The 22,276-nt window shown below is 41.0% G+C and overlaps 14 protein-coding genes across 14 annotated transcripts; 5 read left to right on the top strand and 9 right to left on the bottom strand.

The window, feature by feature from the left end:
* Positions 1-127: 127 nt before the first annotated feature.
* On the bottom strand, positions 128-3,175 carry PAS_chr1-4_0380 (Phosphatidylinositol 4-kinase; the record flags this gene model as incomplete). The annotated part of the gene is made up of 1 exon (XM_002490461.1): positions 128-3,175. One exon carries the CDS (start codon positions 3,173-3,175, stop codon positions 128-130), a length of 3,048 nt encoding a protein of 1,015 aa, XP_002490506.1.
* Positions 3,176-4,306: 1,131 nt separating this feature from the next.
* Positions 4,307-5,514, bottom strand: PAS_chr1-4_0379 (Penta-EF-hand protein; the record flags this gene model as incomplete). Its single annotated transcript, XM_002490460.1, has 2 exons — positions 4,307-5,416; positions 5,470-5,514. The coding sequence occupies 2 exons, from the start codon at positions 5,512-5,514 to the stop codon at positions 4,307-4,309; spliced, it is 1,155 nt and encodes a 384-aa protein (XP_002490505.1).
* Positions 5,515-6,366: 852 nt separating this feature from the next.
* PAS_chr1-4_0378 (Hypothetical protein) lies at positions 6,367-8,499 on the top strand (the record flags this gene model as incomplete). The annotated part of the gene is made up of 1 exon (XM_002490459.1): positions 6,367-8,499. One exon carries the CDS (start codon positions 6,367-6,369, stop codon positions 8,497-8,499), a length of 2,133 nt encoding a protein of 710 aa, XP_002490504.1.
* A 71-nt stretch (positions 8,500-8,570) lies between these two features.
* PAS_chr1-4_0377 (Hypothetical protein) lies at positions 8,571-9,104 on the bottom strand (the record flags this gene model as incomplete). The annotated part of the gene is made up of 1 exon (XM_002490458.1): positions 8,571-9,104. The coding sequence occupies one exon, from the start codon at positions 9,102-9,104 to the stop codon at positions 8,571-8,573; it is 534 nt and encodes a 177-aa protein (XP_002490503.1).
* A 315-nt stretch (positions 9,105-9,419) lies between these two features.
* Positions 9,420-12,434, top strand: PAS_chr1-4_0376 (Mismatch repair protein; the record flags this gene model as incomplete). Its single annotated transcript, XM_002490457.1, has 1 exon — positions 9,420-12,434. One exon carries the CDS (start codon positions 9,420-9,422, stop codon positions 12,432-12,434), a length of 3,015 nt encoding a protein of 1,004 aa, XP_002490502.1.
* A 24-nt stretch (positions 12,435-12,458) lies between these two features.
* On the bottom strand, positions 12,459-14,708 carry PAS_chr1-4_0375 (Putative protein kinase that, when overexpressed, interferes with pheromone-induced growth arrest; the record flags this gene model as incomplete). Its single annotated transcript, XM_002490456.1, has 1 exon — positions 12,459-14,708. The coding sequence occupies one exon, from the start codon at positions 14,706-14,708 to the stop codon at positions 12,459-12,461; it is 2,250 nt and encodes a 749-aa protein (XP_002490501.1).
* Positions 14,709-14,985: 277 nt separating this feature from the next.
* PAS_chr1-4_0374 (Subunit of an adoMet-dependent tRNA methyltransferase (MTase) complex (Trm11p-Trm112p)) lies at positions 14,986-15,375 on the bottom strand (the record flags this gene model as incomplete). The annotated part of the gene is made up of 1 exon (XM_002490455.1): positions 14,986-15,375. The coding sequence occupies one exon, from the start codon at positions 15,373-15,375 to the stop codon at positions 14,986-14,988; it is 390 nt and encodes a 129-aa protein (XP_002490500.1).
* Positions 15,376-15,657: 282 nt separating this feature from the next.
* PAS_chr1-4_0373 (Hypothetical protein) lies at positions 15,658-17,061 on the bottom strand (the record flags this gene model as incomplete). The annotated part of the gene is made up of 1 exon (XM_002490454.1): positions 15,658-17,061. One exon carries the CDS (start codon positions 17,059-17,061, stop codon positions 15,658-15,660), a length of 1,404 nt encoding a protein of 467 aa, XP_002490499.1.
* A 301-nt stretch (positions 17,062-17,362) lies between these two features.
* Positions 17,363-17,830, top strand: PAS_chr1-4_0372 (uncharacterized protein; the record flags this gene model as incomplete). Its single annotated transcript, XM_002490453.1, has 1 exon — positions 17,363-17,830. One exon carries the CDS (start codon positions 17,363-17,365, stop codon positions 17,828-17,830), a length of 468 nt encoding a protein of 155 aa, XP_002490498.1.
* Positions 17,831-18,104: 274 nt separating this feature from the next.
* Positions 18,105-20,419, top strand: PAS_chr1-4_0652 (uncharacterized protein; the record flags this gene model as incomplete). Its single annotated transcript, XM_002490452.1, has 2 exons — positions 18,105-18,808; positions 18,991-20,419. The coding sequence occupies 2 exons, from the start codon at positions 18,105-18,107 to the stop codon at positions 20,417-20,419; spliced, it is 2,133 nt and encodes a 710-aa protein (XP_002490497.1).
* Positions 20,420-20,504: 85 nt separating this feature from the next.
* Positions 20,505-20,909, bottom strand: PAS_chr1-4_0371 (Hypothetical protein; the record flags this gene model as incomplete). The annotated part of the gene is made up of 1 exon (XM_002490451.1): positions 20,505-20,909. One exon carries the CDS (start codon positions 20,907-20,909, stop codon positions 20,505-20,507), a length of 405 nt encoding a protein of 134 aa, XP_002490496.1.
* Positions 20,910-21,129: 220 nt separating this feature from the next.
* Positions 21,130-21,441, top strand: PAS_chr1-4_0674 (uncharacterized protein; the record flags this gene model as incomplete). The annotated part of the gene is made up of 2 exons (XM_002490450.1): positions 21,130-21,156; positions 21,208-21,441. The coding sequence occupies 2 exons, from the start codon at positions 21,130-21,132 to the stop codon at positions 21,439-21,441; spliced, it is 261 nt and encodes an 86-aa protein (XP_002490495.1).
* Positions 21,442-21,462: 21 nt separating this feature from the next.
* Positions 21,463-21,930, bottom strand: PAS_chr1-4_0370 (uncharacterized protein; the record flags this gene model as incomplete). Its single annotated transcript, XM_002490449.1, has 1 exon — positions 21,463-21,930. The coding sequence occupies one exon, from the start codon at positions 21,928-21,930 to the stop codon at positions 21,463-21,465; it is 468 nt and encodes a 155-aa protein (XP_002490494.1).
* A 170-nt stretch (positions 21,931-22,100) lies between these two features.
* PAS_chr1-4_0369 (Hypothetical protein) lies at positions 22,101-22,274 on the bottom strand (the record flags this gene model as incomplete). The annotated part of the gene is made up of 1 exon (XM_002490448.1): positions 22,101-22,274. The coding sequence occupies one exon, from the start codon at positions 22,272-22,274 to the stop codon at positions 22,101-22,103; it is 174 nt and encodes a 57-aa protein (XP_002490493.1).
* Between the last annotated feature and the right edge of the window lie 2 nt (positions 22,275-22,276).

The following is a 22,276-nucleotide window of genomic DNA, read 5'->3' as shown; positions in this document are numbered from 1 at the left end:
TGATGCAGATGAAAGGTGATTTCTAAAGGCAGGAAAACTGGTAGTAGAAAGTTACTAAAAAAAACCCGCGAAAACAGTTGGGATGTTCAGGGCCTTAGTCTCTCTGGCAGGTTTTACTATGTAATATTCAGCTATAGATACCTTGGGTAAGAAGTTGGAACTGATCGTATAGTTTCGTATAGATACTTCCAATACTCTTTCCAATAAGGAAATTTTCTACAAAATAATCGGAATCTTCCTCAGAAAGGTGTAGTTGAAGTCGTTGTCTTAGTTGAACACTTGTGTTCTCACCAGCCTTGAAACATGGCAAAGTTGAATCTCGTTGCATCAATTCTACCATAGTAATCAAAGACTCCGCGTTTCTTCGCAGTGACTTGAAAGCCTCCTTAGTTGATTGTTTGAAAACTTGGAAATATTCGCCATCTAGGCCCCCTAGAACATCCACATACTCCAGAGTCAGTTTAAATGGGGCGGCTTCGAAGCCTACTGACCCTGGGGAGTTCGATAGCAAGAAGCCAAAATCAATGTGAATGATGTGTCCTTCGTTATCCAGCATAATATTACCGTTGTGTCGGTCTTTGATTTGAAGAATATAGCAAATTACTGAGTAGGCTGCTAACGATATAGCGAAGTTGTTTTGAGCTTTTCTATATCTGGCAGAGTTAGGATCACCAAAGGTCATCCTGAAATGATCCAGCAACGTTGCAATTGCTCCCCTGTGATCCTCATTATTCTCAATCAAATATTCTGTGAGGGATTTCTTAATCGAATGGATGGAGACTGCATCAGTAATTGTTTCGACTAATCCTGTCGAGTTGCTGGTAACTAAAATTCGCATTCTCTTTACCCATATGTTAACTCCATGGTTATGCCATACAGTAGCCATAGATTGAATCAATTGACATGCAAACGCTTCCTGGGTTAGATCGTCTCCAGTTTTAGCAATAACAGAGCATAAATTCCAATGCTCCAAATGTCCATAAGGGCTCTGCTTACGGATTCTCTCTTTCTTACTATTCCAATCCTCTCCGAGGTAGTAATCATTCTTGTTCTTCAAATTAGACTTTACACCTGCAACCTTTAAGTCGTTGGAAAATTTCCGCTCTCCTGCTTCTGTGTTAATATCCTGAAGATCTTTTACACCAAATTCATGTTGTAAAGATTGCATTGAACTAACTATTCGGGCTTTGATTGCTCCAGCTTGATCCATGGGCAAATGACTAGTGGACGAATCCAATTGGGAAAGCATGACGGCTGCAATTCTCATTTGAGTGGCAAAGTCACTTTTGTCTGTTAATGAATCTGTCTCATAATGCGATTGAAAGTTCAGTACATCTTGTCTAAGGGGAGAATCACCTTCCAATATAGGTACTTCGCTCGCTGCTTGAACGAACTGTTCTCTTTTCAGGAACTCAGATTCTTTCCTGTTTGATAAGTTGACAATTGAAAGATCTGCTAAGTCGGCCTCCAATGGCATCTCGCCATTTTGTAATGTTGACATGCTCTTGCCATAATCATTGGTCCTTCTTGAATCGGAAGCTCTCATGATTCCAGCCAAATCAAAGACATATCTCTTTGAGTCACCATTCACATCGGAGCTATTGTCATTCAGCCTCTCTAACAGCTGTTTATTCTCTTTGCTTTCTGGTGAAAAGTCAACTTCATTACTAACGTATTCAATCAGTAATAGATAGGGTACTCTTTCTGCTGAGTTTAAAACTGCTGCTTCGTTGGCAGGAATGTTGACAATTTTGTGTAATTTTCCTGATTTAGCGTTGGGAAGAAGTAGAGGGACATCAATTTCGCAGGGTAAATCTTTATTCATTAAAGTAAGCTCAGCTCTTAGGCAAGCTAGCCTAGTTTCCTTTGGAACGTTTGATAACTTAATGCTAATGTTCTGTAAAGCAATAACAAACTGAGTCTCACACTTGAAGTAATTGTTCTTCAAAACTTTGATCTTTTGGGGAACACTCAACTTTATGGGCTGTCTTTTGTAGCTTCCGTTGAGGCTGATAGTAGGAGAACGTTCGTTACCAGAGTCATATAGACTTTCCACTTCGCTCACAGCCGTAGAATTAGTGTGTGTAGGATGTAGTTCCGGCATTGAAGCTGTGATCGAGTCGTTGTTTAATTGGCTCTCAGACCTGAGCCTCTGTAAATTTTTTAAAGTCAAGTTATCGTAGCCCTTTTCGGGGGACATTGGATAGAGGTCACTCATTACAGATTGTTTGACATCCAAAGCTTGGGACAACCTTTTATTTTTGAAACGTTTCATGTTTGGATTTGATATAGCTCTGTTCAGGTGAGGTAAATTTGTTTCGGCATATTTGTCGATTATGGAAAAATCAAGGTTTTCTGAATGCTCGTTATGTTTAGGGTGCTGGTCTTGCTGGCCTTGACGCTTCCCTTGAAGAGATGTAAGAGACAATGATTTTGCACGGCGATATGGTTTCTCGGCTTGACTAGCATCCAGTTCAGCTGCATTTACAACGGTATGAGAAGATAGTTCTGCATTAAGCCTTGTGTTCTTCATAGTAAGATTTTCGTTCATTTGCTGTTGAAGTCCTTTTGCAATTTGAAACACGAAAGAGCGTGATAGTTTTCCCTGCGTTCTAACCAGATGCTCAGCACTCTTACCTAACTGAGGAAAAGCAGCGCTACTTAGAACTGATGATATCAGCACTGCAGATGGTGACACGTTCTCTCGAAACTGTTTCATTGCGTGCTGACTATTCTTGTAGACAATACCAGAAGAGCCAACCCTGGAAGATACAGTAGCATTTGGAGGACTCAAACTGAAAAGCTGGAATTGAACATCATTCAGTATTCGTTTGCAAACTTGAAATCCGGTAGAGTTTGGTTGGGTGCTGAGTTCTTGCAGTGACGATTGCAAGTGCCAAAACGTTATCAAACTGAAATGGACATCTCTAGTGCATAGATCTTTAATCATCTCCTCCAAAGCCATCGAATCGGTTTCGACTGTGATGATCAGTTGTAAGAATTGGGGTATGAAGAACTTTAACTCTTCAATTGGATAAGTCTTTACCTTTTCGCACAGATAATGGTGGACTCCTATATTGTCGGAATACCTTTGTAGATAGGAAATGCAATAGTACAAATTGAAATGTTGTGAGTTTATAAAGCGTAGTAACAACGCATTTCCAGATTGATCCATTATGATATGACCTTTGTGAAAGGGTTCAGACACAAAGATTCTAAAAACTGGGACTATGAGCAGGAAGCAAAGGTATCACTAGAAGAAGTTATGTGTTATAGTTAGAGAGTCTGGTTCAATTTCCATTCAAGTGTAGAATTGAGTGCCAGGTCTATTATTCTATGAACTTGTGAGTTAGTTCGGTAGGCAGACAGGAACGATTCGAAAAGTCGAGACTCAGTGGGTGAACAATGGTGCTTATGTAATAGAAACTGCTGGTCGGTGCAGGATAATAGGATTTCTATTGGACTTTTATCAGGAAAGCATTTATGAACAAGATACGAGATTCAGTGGTGATGATATAACGTTTGAACTTGGTGACTTGCAGTGATAAACAATGAAAATTGATAATTTTACTGAAACTTGGTTTCATTGAAACGGAGGATGGCTCATTGTCAGAACTAGATGAAGAGCCCATCTTCACAATCAACCAACCACTGAGATGTTTGTGGGTGATCTTCCGTTCATACCAAAAGTTGAAAGTTTACGAATTTGAGACTGAGTAGCGCTTGCAGAGCAATCCCACTGTTATTTCCCTACTAGTAGTCTAATCTAGATCGTGTGACACAGAGTCCAATCTGATACTTTGGAGGTTTTCTCCTCGGATGCCATAAAATGATCAACAATTCCGCCAGCTTGCTATCATTCTTGACAATATTTAGCTCTCTGTAGTGTGTACGTTGTGCTTATCATTTTCAATCGAGATTACTAGTCAAAGTGTTTGAATATACTCGATAAGGTAATAATTTTTGCAAATTAGTAGCAGGTCTCTTATGCAGATACTTTTACCTTAACATTATTCACGACTCCCACGCATTGAACGATCCCTAATTAACATAGTGTCTCTTTACGACAAACTCCAGAAAAGGAAGAAAGTTGAATGAAACATATATAGTGAGAAGAGAAAATTTTCTGATGTGAAACATGCCTGCGTAGCGTAATGGTTAACGCGTTTGACTTCTAATCAAAAGATTCTGGGTTCGACTCCCAGCGTGGGTGGCTTGTTTACACCTTATTTTTTTGTCATTTTTTGACTACTACTGTTAGTTTACAATCTCTCTGTGATGAGGATATTGACGTCTCGTTAATTACTCATTTAAGACTAAATATTTCCTCTATAAAGTTATGGAACGGAAAGACAGCCACTCCTGTCCCTTTTGACTCGAATTTTTTGAAACTGTCCGTGATTCTTAGTAACCATACCATGCTTTCTATGAAACTGTCGAACCTCATATCAGATCCAGAGTTGCTGGAGTGTTTTCGAAAAATGAATTCCACTGTTGAACTTGGAAGACTGTATCCTGTGTCTTTGATCAATGCCTTGAATTCGTTGAAGGAAATAGAATAAGAATGATCTCTATCATAAATAAAAAAAACCTCCTCCCAATAGTCAATATATTCCAATAAACGACCAAATCCTGTGACATCAATGGTCTTGGTATCATTTTCGTCAAATAAATTAATCATTAGGCTCACTGTTGAAGGCCGGAAGGTAGTTTGGTCACTATTTCTGAGGACTCCAGCTAGCTCAGATTCTGTTAGGAAGCCCTTTCTTCTATAATCGGCCTCCTTGAATCTATTCATCATGATCGCTTTTCTTTCTTCTTTGGATTGTGGTCTTTTCTGAGTGTTGTTAGGGATTATTGGTGGAGGTTTTCTCTGAAACGCTCTTGGCTGGTGGTACGTTGGAGATTCAACTGCTGTGGGTGTGTGAACTTCTGGATACGACGCTGATCTTAATTGATGCGAATATTTATCCACCATTGGAGGGGGATCTGAGATTTCATTCCTGATTGCATTTCTTTGGAACTCTAGTTGTTGCGCATTTCTTTCCAGAATTGTGTTCCTCGGTGAAGATGAATAGCTATTCACGGTTGAATTTGATCCATGCCTCTGGCTCTGTACTTGGGGTGGGACTGGAGAGAATTGTTGCTGATGACTGCTGGAAGCGTAAGGGCGATAATCAACTTTTTGTGGTGGAAATTGGGGTGATGACGTTCCCGGTCCGTTGTTGGAGGGGACCGCTATGGGAGACGGTCGGTTCTGTCGCATAATTGCTTCCTGCGGAGTTGGATATATACGTTCCCCGTTGCCGCTGAATATAGGTTTTTGGGGCATTTGATTCGAATGTGATCTGTGGTCTGTTTGTTGTTGTAGGAGCTGTTCGTCTGGATGGAGAGCTTCTCTGGGAGTAGGGTAGACCTTTAAAAAGTTAGAAGCTGCCAGCTAAAAAATAACATTTGAATTATGCTTACATTCAGTTGATCATCCACTGTTGAATATTCCTTCTTCTTTGCCATCTTCAAGTTCTACTTCCTTATATCTCCGTCTAAGAACTTGTTTGTCGGACGGAAACTATAATGGATATGGTTGTTAACGCGCGCTTTTTTGCTGATGAATAAGCGATGCATGGACCGTTCACCAGGAATTGAGTAATGAACAAGGTAGATAATACCCAAAAATACCCAAACAAACAACCTTCCCATGGGAAAAAGCCGTAAGAACAAAGATTGAGAGAAAAGAAACCATTTCAGTCTATCTATCAATAGTACTTTCTTCGTGGTCAAAAAAAGCTTGTTTCTTCCAGATATTTTTAGACCTTGATTAGATAGTGCTAATTTTGTCTAACGGTTCTCGAGAGTTTCAATATGAAACCGTGGAGAACTTTCCAAAATAATTCTAGATGTGTAAACTTTATGACAGGTTACATTGTCTCATAGTAGAAAATAAGCTTCTGTCATCGTGAAACATCGAAGCCTCTTTGCATTACAGTAATAACTCCTCATCCCATACTTTCCTGTATGTTTCGAATGATGTTACCAATGTTCTGGCCGGAACATCATCAGATGTACCTGTTTCTGTAACAGCTTTAGGTTTTAGGGCTATCGATCTATGTCTAACATTCGTCAAACAATAGGACCTCGCCATAGCGACTGGCGCGCCGCACTATTGTCATTTCAAACCATCTGTAGGTTTCATAGCTTGTGCTGTTGAGTGATTGACGCATCTCTCTGCTGGTTCATCACTTAAAGATCTGAACTCTTGAAACATTCAGGTTTCTCTCATGTAGTATATTTAAGTAGTCATGGAAGCTTGGGTTTACAACTCCAGTCAACAACGACCTCCGACCCTTTACTATCGCTTATTTCAAAATGCAGTTTAACATCCTGCTTCTATCAACTATTGTTGGACTTTTCAGCGCTGCTAACAGTTACAAGACTGTTGTGAAAGAATTGGAGACTTGTGACGGCGGTTCATGTTACCTTACTCCTCAGACAGTGTTAGCTATTCCCATAACTGTCACCCTTGGAAAAACAACGACTGTTTACACCTCGTATTGCCCTGACAGTATCACGCCAATTGAAGAGGAAACAACCACAGAGGAAGAGATAGTCAGTACAGAAGTAGTCGTTATTACCACATGTGGTCCAACAGGATGCACGAAGGTTACTAGTACATCAGGAGTCACTTCATCATCAACAGAAGAGACATCCACGAAAATAACTAGTTCTGAGGATACTATTACTCCAACATCATCCTTCGCAGATGTAACCACAGAGACTCCATCGCCCGATACAACAAGTTCGCAGACACCAACAAGTTCTGAGACACCGCCAGTGGAAACTTCAAGTGAAGAACCGCCAACTTCAGAAACATCTTCTGAAGAAAGTACCACAAGTGAAGTTCCGACGACAGAGACATCTTGTGAAGAGTCTTCCACATCGGATCTTCCATCTAGCAAAGATTCAAGTACTATTTCGTCCACCGAGACTCCTGAACCGACTACAAGTACAACAACTGAAAGTAGTTCTAAAATCAAGACAACTTCAAGCAAAAGCTATTCCAGTAAAACTAAGACTAGCTCCAGTATTGAAACAACTTCAAGTGACAGCAGTTCCAGCGAAAGTAGTTCCACTCGTAAGAAAACTTCCAGTAAAACTAGTTCCAGTCATAAGACCACTTCAACCGACAGCAGTTCTAGTGAAAGTAGTTCCACTCATAAGACAACTTCAAGCGACAGCAGCTCGAGTGAAAGTAGTTCCATTAGTAAGACAACTTCAAGCGACAGCAGCTCCAGTGAAAGTAGTTCCACTAGTAAGACAACTTCAAGCGACAGCAGCTCGAGTGAAAGTAGTTCCACTAGTAAGACAACATCCAGTAAAAGCAGCTCCATTGAAACTAGTTCTAGTATTGAGACAACTTCCTATGAGAGCAGTTCCAGTATTGAGACTTCAAGCGAAAGTTATTCCAGTGAGACAAGTTCCATTATTGAGACAACTTCAAGCGACAGCAGTTCTAGTGAAAGTAGTTCGACTCATGAGACAACTTCCAGTGAAAGCAGTTCCAGTGGAAGTACTTCTGAAAGCTCTAGTGTTAAAACCAGCTCTTTTGCTGATTACACTTCAAGTACGAGTTCGCCTGCTCCAGAAACTACCACGAGCATCAGTACCATAAAGGAATATCACACTGATAATATCACAATAACAACCACCTCAACTATTACCACTTGTGATAAAAAACGTTGCACAACATACACAATTGTTAGTACGTTCTGTAGTACACCTCCACAAGAGACTTCGGTAGCTGATTATACTTCCAGCTTTTCTGATAGTTCTGACATTGTTCCCAGTTCCACAGAACCTGAACAACCAGTTCCGGAAACTTCTAGACCAGGGGAATCAACTCCAACGCCAGAAGTGCCAACTCCAACACCGGAAGAGCCAAAACCCAAAGAGCCAACTCCATCTCCAGAAGAATCAACTCTAACACCGGGAGTGTCAACTCCAACACCGGAAAAGCCAAAGCCCGAGGAGCCAACTCCAACGCTAGAAAAGTCAACCTCAAAACCAGAGGTATCAACTCCGGCAACGGAAAGGCCGACTCCAACGCCAGAGAAGTCATCTCCCACACCAGAGAAGTCATCTGCAACGCCAGAGGAATCCACTTCAACATCGAAAGAGCCAACTCCAACATCAAAAGAGCCAACCCCAACCCCAACCCCAGAACAGCCAGTACAGGAAGAAGGAACGTCAAAAAGTCATGACCATTCTTTGACAATAACTTCCTCCTTAGTCATAACCAAAACTTTAAAGAGTGACACACCTGTACCTACGGAATGCTCACCCAGTGAGACATTCATTGGTGGAATTTGTGAGCCATTGACACAAACATCTGGAGAATCTTCTGTTCTACCGTCGATCAGTTCATACATTGACGACGCCAATAGAATCCCGATGAGGCTGGGAGGGATTGTCTTAATTCATCTGTTAATGATACTAGTGTGAAAATAGATCACTTCTCTTTTTACCAGTTTCGTCATCATAATTAGAAAATGTTTGCTTTCAATCTGAGAATTCTAGTACATTGATCTGTTTATTTTCAAGTTTTGCAAGAATTGTTTGGCCTCATCAGGAGAGGCGCTTCTCCGCCTTGGTCCTAATGGCTGATCTTGCCTTGAGTTATTAGAAACAGCTTCTCTAAACCTTTCATTTCTAACCTGCTTACTGTGATCAGCTTTACTGATATTACGTATGTCCGCTTCAACAGAAGTCTTATCAACTTCTTGCAATAATGATGATCTCAGTGCGTCAACTCTCTTATCAATCTCAGAGTCGCTCAGATCTTCGTCATTGTCCTCTAGTTGCTCTCTCAAATCCATGCACTTGACTTCGACTTGACGCTTCTTATCGTGGGCAAGAATCGCCTTGTCTGCTGTGAATCTCGTTTTCCTTTCTGTAATCTCATAAGCTCTCTTGTAGTTTTCCTGTTGTTGTTTTCTTCTCAAAAATTCACCACCACGTTTTCCGGAGCGATCTGCAATGCTTCTTTGCACATACCCGCTAGTGCTAGACCCTTTAGCGCTTTGCAAGCCTATACCGTTGTACGACATATCTTTTTGTGGGGAGTAAAGTAGTGAAAGTATAGAAGGAGGCTCAGGCTGATAGCGAAAAAAAAAAGTCAGGTAGCCATATCTTAAATGGCTTAGAACAAAAAACACAAGAAACGATCACCTGTGACGAAACGAGAGTCGTTCTTGTTTTTGTTCCAAACAAGAAAGAGACAATTTAACCGGCTTGACTTGCTGAAGGATCTTGTCTCCGTACCGAAGTCTTTCACTTCTATGCTTAGATAATCATCTTCAACATGAACTAACTTCGCGAGAAATCAGATATTACTATGATTACTAGTGGTCTGGCTAATCTCTATGGCCCAACCAACTATCAGTAATTTCTTCAAGAGAAAACCAATAGGACAACTTGAAGAAGGCAGTAAAAGGCAAAAGGCTGAGATTATTTCAGTGGATATCGAAGAACCAAAAGAAACGTCTAATCAGCAATCGAATACTAGCCCATCGACCACGTCTCTGTCTTCTTTTAAGTATGAAGTTTCAGATCGAACAGTACCTGTTAACTTTGATGCAAGATCAGTTACTCCAGAATCAGCAAAAAAGATTGAAAAGCCAAAGAAACGTGCTAAATCTTCAACTTCCTCAAACTTGACTCCTCTAGAACAACAATTCATTTCATTAAAGGCTAATCATAAAGATAAAATATTGGCCATCCAAGTCGGCTACAAGTACAAATTCTTCGGCGAAGATGCAAAAGTGGCATCGGGTATTCTTGACATTATGTTTATTCCAGGAAAAGTATCTTTGGACCCCAACAATTCAGAGGAGACAGATTACGACAGATATGCCTACTGCTCTGTTCCTGATACGCGCCTTCATATCCATCTAAAGAGACTCTTGAACAAAGGACTGAAAGTTGGAGTGGTGAAACAAATGGAGACTGCTGCAATAAAGAGCAATTCTGCAAACAAGAGCACACTCTTTGAGCGGAAATTGACCAATGTCTATACGTCTGCGACCTATATTGACGATACAAATGAACAAGATTTGGAGTCAAATAAGGCTGGAAGCTTCATTTTTTCCATATGTGAGAAGAAGAATAGACTCTCGGTGATGGCTGTAAACTTAATTAATAGCGAGATAGTATATGATTCTTTTGAAGATACTCAGATAAGAACTAATTTGAGAACACGGTTACAATACTTAGATCCTGCAGAATACGTGACGATTGGCGAGCTATCAAAGGAAACAGAGCAGTGCATTAGTTCCTTTATTATGGAGAAAAGCATTGGGCGAAATTCAATGACGATTCGTAGAATCCCCTACCAGCTAGATGCTCAATACTTGGATAAACTAACAGAATTTGTTTCTGCCTCGTCGAATCCTGTAGATTCTGCATTATTATTGGAGTTCATCACTGAACTACCGTCTCATCTGCAAATGTGCACATACGGTTTGGTTGAATATCTCACTGAATTTGGTCTTTCCTCCGTATTTTTACTAAAAAGAAACTATCATCGATTTAGTGACTCCAACAAGTATATGATACTAGACTCTAATACTTTGAAAAGCATTGAGATTTTGAACAACAATACCAATGGAGAGGAGGTTGGATCCCTGTTATGGCTACTAGACCATACGAGAACGAAATTTGGTTACAGATTGCTTCGAAAATGGATCACTAAACCGCTTATTGATCGGGAACAGATTCTGAATCGCTCTGCAGCCATTAGAGATCTCAGCCTTCATTTCAAATCCATTTTGGTGGAAAAACTCTGTTTTTTTCTGTCCAATACAAATGATCTGGAGAGAAGTCTAAGTAGAGTCTACTTTGGTAAGACAACTCGTAAAGAAATGTATTTGGTGCTCAAAAAATTCAACGAAATTTTAGCTTTCATGCAAAACTACTCCAAAGCTGAAATTGATCAGCTTCAGCTGGAATCCTCATTGTTGCGGGAAGAATTCCTCACACTGCATCAATTGGCAACTTCTGAGTTGAAAAGTTTTACCGCCTACCTGGGGATGATTAACAGTGCTGCTGCTATGGATGAGTCGGACGAAAAAACACATGTAACCAATTATTTCTCTTCAGATTTTTTTGATTATGACAAGATTGCTGTTGAAAAGAGAAAAGTCCAAGAGTTGGAAACCCTTCTAGAAAAAGAGTTGATCAACATACGTCAAATCTTAAAACGCCCCTCCATGGAATACATTAGCAACAACAAAGAACCATATTTGATAGAAGTTCGAAACTCCACTGTCAAAAGTTTACCCAAAAACTGGATAAAGATCAATGGAACAAAAACGGTATCCAGATTCCGAACTCCAGAAACAACCAAACTTTACAAACAGTTACAATACCTTGAAGACCTAGTCGTCATTGCGAACGAATCGTGTTTTTCATCTTTTTTGCATTCAATCAAAAGCCAGAGACCTTATCTCAGCAGAGTTGTTTCCGCTTTGGCAACTTTAGACTGCTTAATCTCTTTAACAGCTTCATCTTTCAATGGAGTAAATAATTGCCAACCAGAACTAGTTGACTCTCCTATGATCCAGTTGGAAGGCTCAAGAAATCCAGTCATTGAAAGCCTTACGAAAACTGGATATATTGATAACGATTTTAGCATGTCCCAGAAAGAGAATAGAGTGAGCATTATTACGGGTCCCAATATGGGAGGAAAAAGCTCATTTATCAGACAAATTGCATTAATAGTTATAATGGCGCAAATCGGATGTTCTGTTCCTGCCACTAATGCTAAACTTGGCGTCTTTGACTCAATATATATCAGAATGGGTGCACACGACGATATAATAGGCGGCCAATCTACGTTTCAAGTCGAACTTAGTGAATGCTCAACAATTATCAATAACTGTACACCCAAGTCCCTGGTCTTATTGGACGAAATAGGTAGAGGCACTTCTACGGTAGATGGATATTCCATAGCTTATTCCATCCTGGACTATCTCATTTCAGAGCCGTCAAAAAGTCCATTCGTACTGTTTATTACACATTTTCCGACGTTGCATGTTATCGAGCAAAAATATGGTACTATAGTAAAGAACTTCCATATGGGATACATGGTGGAAAAAAAAGAGGGAGATTTGCAGGATCCTGTGTTAGTTTTTCTCTATAAGCTAGTGGAAGGTGTTTGCGAGAATTCTTATGGGCTTAATGTGGCCAGGATGGCTTTGATTCCAGAGGAGGTTATCTCCAAAGCCTTCGAGATTTCCAGGGAACTTCAAGCTAAGATGGAATTCAGTCGGAGAAGAGATCTGATCAGAAAATCTTTGGCTTGCATAAGTACTTTACTTCAAGAAGATGATAAAGACTCGGTAGAAAAACTAAAAGAGTTGAGAGCTCAACTGGGCTGATATAATAATATTGTACTCGCTAGACTAACGTTTCAGGAAGCTCATGCCTCCATATTTTGAAGATGTATGTGATCCAGAGGATTCAGTAGCAGCGTATGAGATATCCCCCAATTCGTCAACATCGTACATAACTGCCCCGTCTTCACCATTCTGATATTCATGGTGCAGAGTGATGGAGTTGAAATGCTCAAATAAATCAGGGGCATTAGGATCAGTTTTTTCATCTCCTGCTCCACTCCCGGCCTCGTCTTCCTCTTCATCTTGTTGCAATTCAGACTTCTCTTCTTTTGAAGGAGAAGAACTCTTGGAAAAAACAGGAATCAAGGGGGGCTTTTGGTTTCTTAGTAACGCCCATCTTGTTGCTTTGAACCAGGGATGAGCTTTGATTTCAGAAGCACCACTCTTAGATCCAAGCCTCAAATTTTCATCCTTAATCAACAATTTCTTGATTATGGATTTGCATTGGTGTGATACAGGATGGTTGTCAGGGAAGCTCGGTTCATATTTCAGGATATTGGAAAATGTTTTCTTTCTGGTGTTCCCCTTAAAAGGTGTAGTTCCAACTAGCATTTCGTAGATGAATATGCCTAAAGTCCACCAATCCACGGCACTGGTATGGCCATTTCCATGAATAACTTCAGGTGCAATATACTCTTCAGTTCCAACAAAGGAGTTGGTTCTAAACCCATCTACACAAGCCTTTGTATCCAATGTTGGCGTATTCCTGTTTCCAACAATCACTGGGTCTTTGGTTGTTGATATCTGCTTGGATAGATCGAAGTCTGACAACATAATGTGACCCGATTGATGCAAGAGAATGTTCTCCGGTTTTAAATCCCTATATATGAAACCCATCAGATGTAGATACTCCAAAGCAGCCGTCACTTCCGCAGCATAGAAGCGAGCATCATCTTCAGATATGCATTTCATCTTTCTTGTTTTCAACGCTCTGAAAAATTCTCCACCCATACAATACTCGGTACATAGGTATAAGTATTCTTCAGATTGAAATGAATGGTAAAGGGTTACTATGAAAGGATGATTGCTTGTTGCTAGGATCTCTTGTTCAGCTAGAGCTCTATTGATTTTGTTTCGCCGAATCATTTCCTTCTTCTTTAGTACTTTCATTGCGTACAATTTATGAGTAGCATGTTCCCTCACCAAGTACACTTTACCCACATCACCACGACCCAAAAGCTTGATCTTTTCGAAGGACTTTTCATTAACCTGAGCATCACATATTTTGCGAGCGTTACTAGAGTAAGTTCGCCCTACTGATCTGTTTCTAGGTCTCGTCTTGAGCTCCCCAATGTGAGTATCTAGCTCGTTAATCGGCAGTTTGGGTTTGAGAAACGTTGTTGAATTTATGTCTAAGTTATTTTGCTGTGAATGTGAATGCTGGTACTCCTCTTGTGCCATAGCTTTGAGGCCCAGGGGAGCCGATGCAACTCTTCGGAGTCTTTTCTGAATGGCAAATAGGTTGGAAGTACTGTTGCGTGCGCTTGAAATTGAAGGATGCGAATCTCTTCCGCTGGGCGTGGAACTATTTGGTTTGGAAAGGGAAACCGTGGAATTGTTAGCACTTTGATGGTGCTTCAACTTAATGCTAAGGTCCCCATTTTCCAAACCGTACAATGGTTTCAGCTTGTTGGAGTGAGGTGGTAGTCCCTGATGTTGAAAGTATGGATTGGAAGAAACTACATTATCTGTTTCAGCTTTTTTACTTTGGAAATTTGGATTCAACTGGGAATGTGAATTGGGATTGGGCATTGATGGTGACCTCAGTCTCGTCTTGATCCGTTTGACAAAAGAGGAAGATGCTGATTGTATTGGAGAAGAGGTAGGTTTGGCTATCACTGAATGTTCGTCGTTGGGCTGTTCTTGAATGGTGCAGATATCTGAATCGGGTTTGGTTGTAAGTGAGGTGCTATTGAATGGATTGGGCTGTTCTAACTCAGGAGTGATAGCTAAGTTGATTTGCGATGAACTCACAGAAGAAGCAAACTTGAACATTCCTTTCAGCTTGGATAATCGTGTGCTGGAATGGTCTTCATCAGTGTCGGAGGGTTCAACAACATCAAAGTTTGGAACCGGACTCATTTGATGATCAGATCCACCATTAGTATCGTTTCCAAAGGAGAACAGCCTAGTCACTGACAATTTCCGGGAGTTAGACCTAGACCGGGATTCTTGCCTCGATTTGGGTAGAGAGAGGGAGATACCCTTGGAATTTGAAGTCGATTCCTGGTCCATCTCTTCCGTACTCTTGACCATGCTAAATGTGTGGGTAGAAAATGTGTGCCTGGGGGAAAATCGACAAATCACTGGAGAACGAGGATAGATAGAGTTCGAGAAGTTGGGCCAAGTGAGAGAACGGCCACAGAAGTTGACGAAATGCACCGACCTGTAGGAAAAATGCAAGCCGGTTCACCCAAGAAAATATTACGTAATATATCGACTTATGTAAGTCAGAATGATTCTTAGGAAAGTATGTTACTATGGTACAACTAAATTAATGTGGGGAGACAAGGGGGCGGACAGATTCTGACCATCAATTAGCCAAATGTGGCGGCAGCAGGAAATTTGGAATGGAATCTTTGATGTGGTAAACGTGGTTGCAGTTTTCGCAGATCATTTTACCTTGCACCAGTTGGGTTTCGATCAGAAGGGTGTGGAGATCTTTCAAAAGGATCTCATTGGAAGGATCGTTGATGTCTATTTCTGGTAGCTGAGAGGGAAGCGAGGTGTTCCCTAGATCTGCGGCAACCTTTAGTATAGCTGGCCAATCCAACCTGGGAAGAATACCCAGAATGAACTCTGGTTGAAAGTCTTGTTCCTCTTGAACAAGCTCGATTTCCGAATACTTCAGTGGAAAAGAGTTTACAGCACCATCGCAAGATTTTATCGCACAACGAACGAAGTTAGTGGTAAGAAATTTCATCGGTGAATGGGGGTATGGGAACAGTTGGTCAGTGGGGATGCTAAATTCTTTTTTTCTCCCTGCCCTTCCTTACTAGACTGTTGAAAAATTTCGCGTATTCGTCTATCGCTATAAAAACTTTCTCTCGACCACGGTTTTTCTTCTTCACATTCAAATGATTAAAACTTCTGTCAATCCCCTGAGTCATTGGCTTTCAAGAGCCGGTGTTCGCGTGACGACAAACTTTTAGTGTCTTTTATGATGAATGTACATGTTATTTTTTTTTCCACTTATTGGGAAAGGCTATGTAGAAAGATTGGTTATATATTGCATGTCAAAGTAAAGGTTAAGATCGTGGTAAACTGTGTTATCCATTGAAAAGACCTTGGATATTTCATATATCCTTTGAATGACGTAGTTATCAAAAACCTCTGCTTTCAGTGACTCCTTGAATATGTTCATGTTGCTCAAATAGGAATCTTTAAAGACGGTCCAGCACCACTCAAACACCTTCTCATCTTTGGTCAGGAGAGCAAAATCCAGAATCATCTTCAAGACAGTCTTGTCAAAAATTAGGTTGATATCTTGGACAGTTTTGGCATTATAAACTGCCTTCATTGTATCTGGAATCTCTTGATCGCTGACACAGATTTTCAATTCAGATATCTGAGTCTCAGAATCTGTGTAGATCACACTGTTGAAGATGAGGTTTTGAAGGAGTAATTTGAAAATGTCAAATTGTCTGAACCTGATGCAACCCCTTAGTGCCACCCGATACAGGTCTCTGTCACAAAAAAGGGCCTTTGGATCCATCAGCGTCATCGTTTCTTCTTGAAAGGGAGCATTATTCAGAAGATAGCTCATATTAATTGACTTGGACCGTTGATGGAAGATGATTTTTGTGACTAGATTTAATTGATATTCAGACATGGGATAAGGATGTAATTTAGAAGGAGGGTCAACTTCGGAGGGCATGAACCAAGGGTGGCTGTTGTATTTCTGGTAGTTATTCTTCAGTGGTTTCAGATAGTTTAGTAGTTGTAGGGTGTGCAAGTACGTTCGTTTATATTTGTTATTGATGCAAAATAGTAGGTACTTGCTTATGAGATCATCATTGGGCCGGATAGCAAAATTTTGAGCGTAAAGAAGTGAATCTATTTGACGGTGGTTGTAGAAGATGCTTTGAATAGTGGCCCTATAGTATTTGTACCTTGAAATTTGAAAAAATCTGTCCATCAAATAGATGTACAAATCAGAATTCGGTTCGCTTTTGATGTTGTGAAGATATGATATGATTCCTTCAAAGTTGCGCTCTTCAAATAAAGGATCCAGGGCTAATTTGTGTGTTTCTATAGGGGTACTGGAAGGCAATTCAGTGTCGTATGATACTTTTTCGTAAAGAAAATCATGATACCTGGATAACTTTGGACTGCTTTCTGAATATACAGATAGGAGGTTGTTGATCAGTATCCTGTAGTCTGTTCTGCACTTGTAGATCGGGGTTCCTATTGTTTCTATCAACTGTGGGGCAGTTTTAGGTAAATCGATAGGTACAGGGCTCCATGTGGAGGGGAATAGGGCATTGATATCAAAGTTCTTTACGGTATTTTGCTGCTGTCCATTTGATAGTAACTGTAGACGTGTTTTGAACTCTGTGGTGATAGGAAACTGTTTCCTTTTCGGCAATGTGACCGGTTTGGGTTTCATATCAGAGATGAGAGTTCGGGAAGTATTTTTCAAAGGCAGGATAGGCCCTCCTACGAAGATAGTGAGGTCCAGGAGCAGAGCGGTTAATGAAGGTTAGACGGAAATGAGAGACAAAGTGAACGGTAAATACCAGGAGAAGATGGAGAAGGTGTTAAATCAAGGCTGTTTAACCTTGGTCAGCTATCGGAAGCCCGAATTAGCTCTTGTACCACCCAACACGCAGCTTTCCGGACTTCATTCATACTAATATTCTCAAGTTCAAAATTCGAGCCTGCAAACTGTCAGACTATTTCACCACCCTATGAAGTTACAAGTACAGGCAGAACTTAATGGGATATCTGAATTTTTTCCTCTAGATACCCCGGAGTCCCCCTTTGAATACGTCTTCAAGATTCAATGCACCTCTTGTAGAGAGATCCATGAAAAAGAAGTCTCAATCAACACAATAGAAAAACATGAAATTTCTGGAAGCAGAGGTGAGGCAAGTTTCGTTTTCAAATGCAAGATCTGCAAAAGAGAATCTTCTACTACGATACAACGTACCAAAAACAACCTCACCTCAGAAGACGAATCCAAGTTTGTCGATATCTTAGACATCGATAGCAGAGGGCTTCAGCTCGTGGAGTTCATCCCAGTAGGGGAATTCGTCGGCCTTGGTGAATCGGGGACCAAGTTTTCCGTCGAACTAGAAGATGGCGAATGGTACGACTACGATGATAATGCCGGAACTGAAGTCAGTGTTACTAATGTGACATGGAACCTAGTCTAACCAGGTAAATAATAGCTGTTTTTTCTATATGCAAGGCGTTCTTAAATTAAAATTCGATTGGCGTCCAAATTGCTTAGCCAAGCATTCAATTCTGATTCTTTTGTTAGAGGCGCGGCACCGCGGCTCCTGCAAGTTTGTTAACCCGTTTTTGTCTTTCCTTTTTTTGTTTGGAAAACTCAGGAACCTTATCACTTTCATCAACACACCCTCCCTTGCGCCCAAGTTAGCCATGGAAAGGACCAAGAAACGGCGCAGAACCCCCTTTTCTTGCCTTATGTGCCGTAAGCGCAAGATCAAGTGCGACCGTCGGAAACCTGCATGCTCTAACTGCATCAAAAGTAACTGTTCCCCAAAATGTTTGTACGAACCAACTGTGTGGATCTCAGGGAATGAAACGGTTCCAAAGTCGGAAAATTCACTGAACCCTGTCATACCAAGCACTCCTAATTCTTTGGTTATGTCGCAAGAGTATTATGTCCCCACGATTACCGAGTTCTATGGGAAAAGAGACTACATTAATACCGGAAGTTCGAGAGAGGAAGCGTTGTGTGAAGAGATCAGTTTATTGAAAGAAAGCCTGCGAAAATTGCAAAAAAATACTGCCGTTAGAAGAGGAGCTACGATCTGTTTTTTTAACAAGGTAGTCGACCCATTTGCTACTTGGAAGATGAAACGCAAGTTTCGAAATGTTGGCGTTTTCTCATGGTTGAGTTTGATGAAAAAAGACAGACTAATGTCGATAGTGGCCAACAGGGCTACAAAAGTAGGCAAGACTGAACAATCTAAGTTTTACGACGAACGCCAACAACTAAATTCCAAACTATTACGGATTTTCGACAATGGATCTCCCAGGTATTTTGTAAAACAGGTTCCTCACCCAATTTGCTTATCTGGAGACATAGCATCGGTAAGGCCAGTTATTGAGAGGATCAGCAGCACTCTACCTCCGATGGATATAGTGGATATGCTGGTGGATAGGTTTTTCACGTCCATATATCCTTTTCTCCCTATATTTGATGAGATCATCCTGAAAGAAACCGTTGCTCACATCGTTAGGCCCGTTGAGAGTGAGGGAACGGAAACTAGTTCGTTAAAAGTTAGTCTGCATTACAAAAACAAAAGGAATTGGTTAATGTAGCCTTGGTGTTATTGGTTCTAAGATTGGCCTACCTTACGGTGGAAGTTAAATCAAAGACAACAGCCACACTTACCGAAAAAGAAACACAGATTTTGAACTTCCCTATTGGGTTGAGTTATATTACACATTCCAGGAGTATTTTGGACTACTGCAACTATTTGAGGAAACCAGAATTAGAAACCATTCAAGCTCTCCTATTGTTGAAATCCTACTACACATGGTGTCCAGCAGAAACTGAAGGTATCGCTGATTCCGAATCAAATATCCTGATGGCTGTTATTGTTCAAAGTGCTTTTGATGTTGGACTGAATGTAAATTCGAATGCTTTGTTCATCCACACCGACAATGAGTCTCATCTGAGAGTGCTCCAGTTATGGAAAAAGATCTGGGCATCCATCTTGAATATTGAGCATCGCAGGGCATTCACTCAAGGTGTTAGTATCAGAATTGACGAAAAAGATTATGATTCTCTGTTACCCAATTTTGATTCTACGTTATCCAACAACTCAGACATAAACGTAGAGAGATGCACCATTGATCACATATGGGATCGTCAGAAATTCAATCCAATGATCAGAGACCTGATCGATCTTTCTGTGAATATCAAAAAGGATCCATTGGTATCCGATATTGTAGATTGGTGTGAAAAATGGGAGGCTAGTGTGCACAAATTTAATTCTAGAACTTCTCATAGAAGCCAGCCTCTAGCCAAGGTTGATAATACCATTTTACAGTTGGAAGCGGCGACTCTGCTCTTCGTGCTGTTGCATCATCTTTTATACCATGCTCAAAATGCCAATGATCCAGAGAATTACCTGATTTATACAAAGAAGCTGTTCGAGCTGGTTCAAAAGATGTACCAACTGGTGGTCGATTTTTTAAAGTCGTTAACAGACAATCCTCCAGACTGTTTTTTCCTTGTAATTACTTCAGTTGAAAGGGCAGTTATAGCGTCATTGTATTTCTATCGGCATGTGTCACTGAACCTTCTTTTCTATTTGGATTTGGTAAACGATGCCCAGTACAGGTCGTCTGCAAATGCATTATATGAAAAAGTGGACAAGAATTTTCAGTGTCTAGTAACTTTGAGTGCTGACTTGAGCCGTGTCTCATATACATCTTTTCGGTTTTGGGGCATGACCAAATTTGTCTCGATAGTTCAGAACGATCCTATAGAAAGAAGCCATATCTACGATCAAACGGACAACATTTCTGCGCTCATCCAGTTCTCCAAGTCGCTGGAAGCTCATTTTGACGACATTGCCGTCTGGGCGGACAACAATGGATTTGATCCAGACTACCAACCGGTTTTCAAAACTGGAGACGACAGGAAACCCGTGACAAAACAAACTGCTTCGCCTTCAAGTAAGGAACCGTCTTTTGACCTTTTTACGGATTTCTTTAACTTTGAAGGGCAGGAGGAGAGTTTCTTGTGGTCTGCGGACACCTAGAAATGTTCAGCTGCAACAGTGAATAAATAAATAATTTAATAAGTACAAATCTATGTATTTGGTCTCTTATATTGACTTAAACCACCTATAGTTTCTTGCCAAAATAAGTCCACTGGTCATCTAGTGGTTTTTCTTCCAACTCTTCCCACGCTTTCCATTCAGCCATCTTGTCAATCAAATCATACTCTTCATTAGCTTGGACAATCAACTCCTCAACTAAACCTGAGCCAATTTTTTTTTCGATGTCTTCAATTATCTCGTTGTTTTCCACGATGCTCAATCTTTCTTTGGTGAAGGCTTCAACAGCAGTTCTGTACACTGATTCCTTTGGAATCTTCTCTTCCAAGTTCTTTAATGTGGCCTTGTAAAGAGTTATCAGCGTTGGACGAGGACTTGGATGCTGAAACAGACCCGTCAAACCAGTGGGGTTTCCCTTATTGGCCTTGATCAGAATCTCCTGGGCTTGTCTCAAATAGGTGAAGGCTCTCATGGCGGGGTGTATGTAGGGCTCGTTAGTTTTTAATGATGATGCCAATTATGAGATCGCTATTGGCCCTGGTGCGCGAAAGAACTTTGCAAAGATATGATGTTTGGAGGCAAGAATATCATGTGAAACTGGAGATGCGAGGGAACTCAAAGTTGGAGGGAGGTATAAATACTCGTGTGTCTGTCCCTGCCCAGAACATAAACCAAATCAAACAAGATCAACCATGGTATCCCAAGAATTTAACGATAAAGTAGGTATAGTCTTCCGGTGTATGGTGAAATGCGAACACTAACAAACTCAGGCCGAAGCTGTGAAGAACCTCAAGACCAAGCCCAACAACGATGAGCTCCTCAAGTTGTACGGACTGTTCAAACAAGCCACAGTTGGTGACAACACCACTGAAAAGCCAGGAGTCTTTGACTTCAAAGGAAAGGCTAAATGGGAAGCTTGGGACAAGCTGAAGGGCACTTCCCAGGAGGAAGCTGAACAGGAGTACATTGCTTACGTTGGCGATTTAGAAGACAAGTACAACTAATTTACATTTTTCTCTTTTCTTCTATTTGACTTTACTCAGTAGAGACACACACTTTAGGTAGTACTGTACGGACATGACGGCAGGAATGATAAATGTTGGTAGGTAGACCAAGAAAAGGGGCCAATTGAATCGGACTAGTCCCGACCCCACCTCGCGTTGGGTGATGTATACGAGACATGTGTATGTCGTCAGCGCCGCGTTGAATCCGTAAATTGTAATCAATGGGTACCACCTCGGAGAGAATCTGGAGTTACGCCAATAATCGACCACAAGGACCACGAACGCTGGTAATTGCAGGATCAATTCCAGGTAAACAAAAGATCTGAACCAAAGCGGCTTCGAATCTAGCAGGAAATCACCGTTGGCCTGTTGATGGAATTCTACCAGCTTTTCTTGCCACTGGAACCATGGGGGGATAACCACGGTGGCATCAATCACTACAGTGATTGGGATGTGCAACAAGAAGTAGATAAAATAGAAATATTCCATTAGACGTCGTTAAGAGTAGCTTAATTATCAATTATAAAAGGGTCTGGGCCAAGGGCCAAGGGCCAGTGCACGGGAGGGGTGTGGGAGTGCGCGGGCGGCAGCGTTGAGGTCAGATAACTTTTCTTCCGTTGGGCACGAATAGCCGGGTAAGCGTGTGGGCTCCACTAGTCTCAGTACTTCACGATTACGTAAAGGGCGTGGATGATACCTGGAATATATCCCAGACACGTGAGCACAACGTTCAACAGTAAGGTGCAGTTACATCCTACTTCCAAAAAGACACCCAACGGGGGTAGAATAATAGCAAAAATAGCTTTGATGGGATCTGTGCAAGTGAGGGCCATTT

This window comes from Komagataella phaffii, chromosome 1 (genome assembly GCF_000027005.1).
Source record: "Komagataella phaffii GS115 chromosome 1, complete sequence".
Taxonomy (NCBI): Eukaryota; Fungi; Ascomycota; class Pichiomycetes; order Pichiales; family Pichiaceae; genus Komagataella; species Komagataella phaffii.
This window is presented reverse-complemented; position numbering and strand designations above follow the sequence as displayed.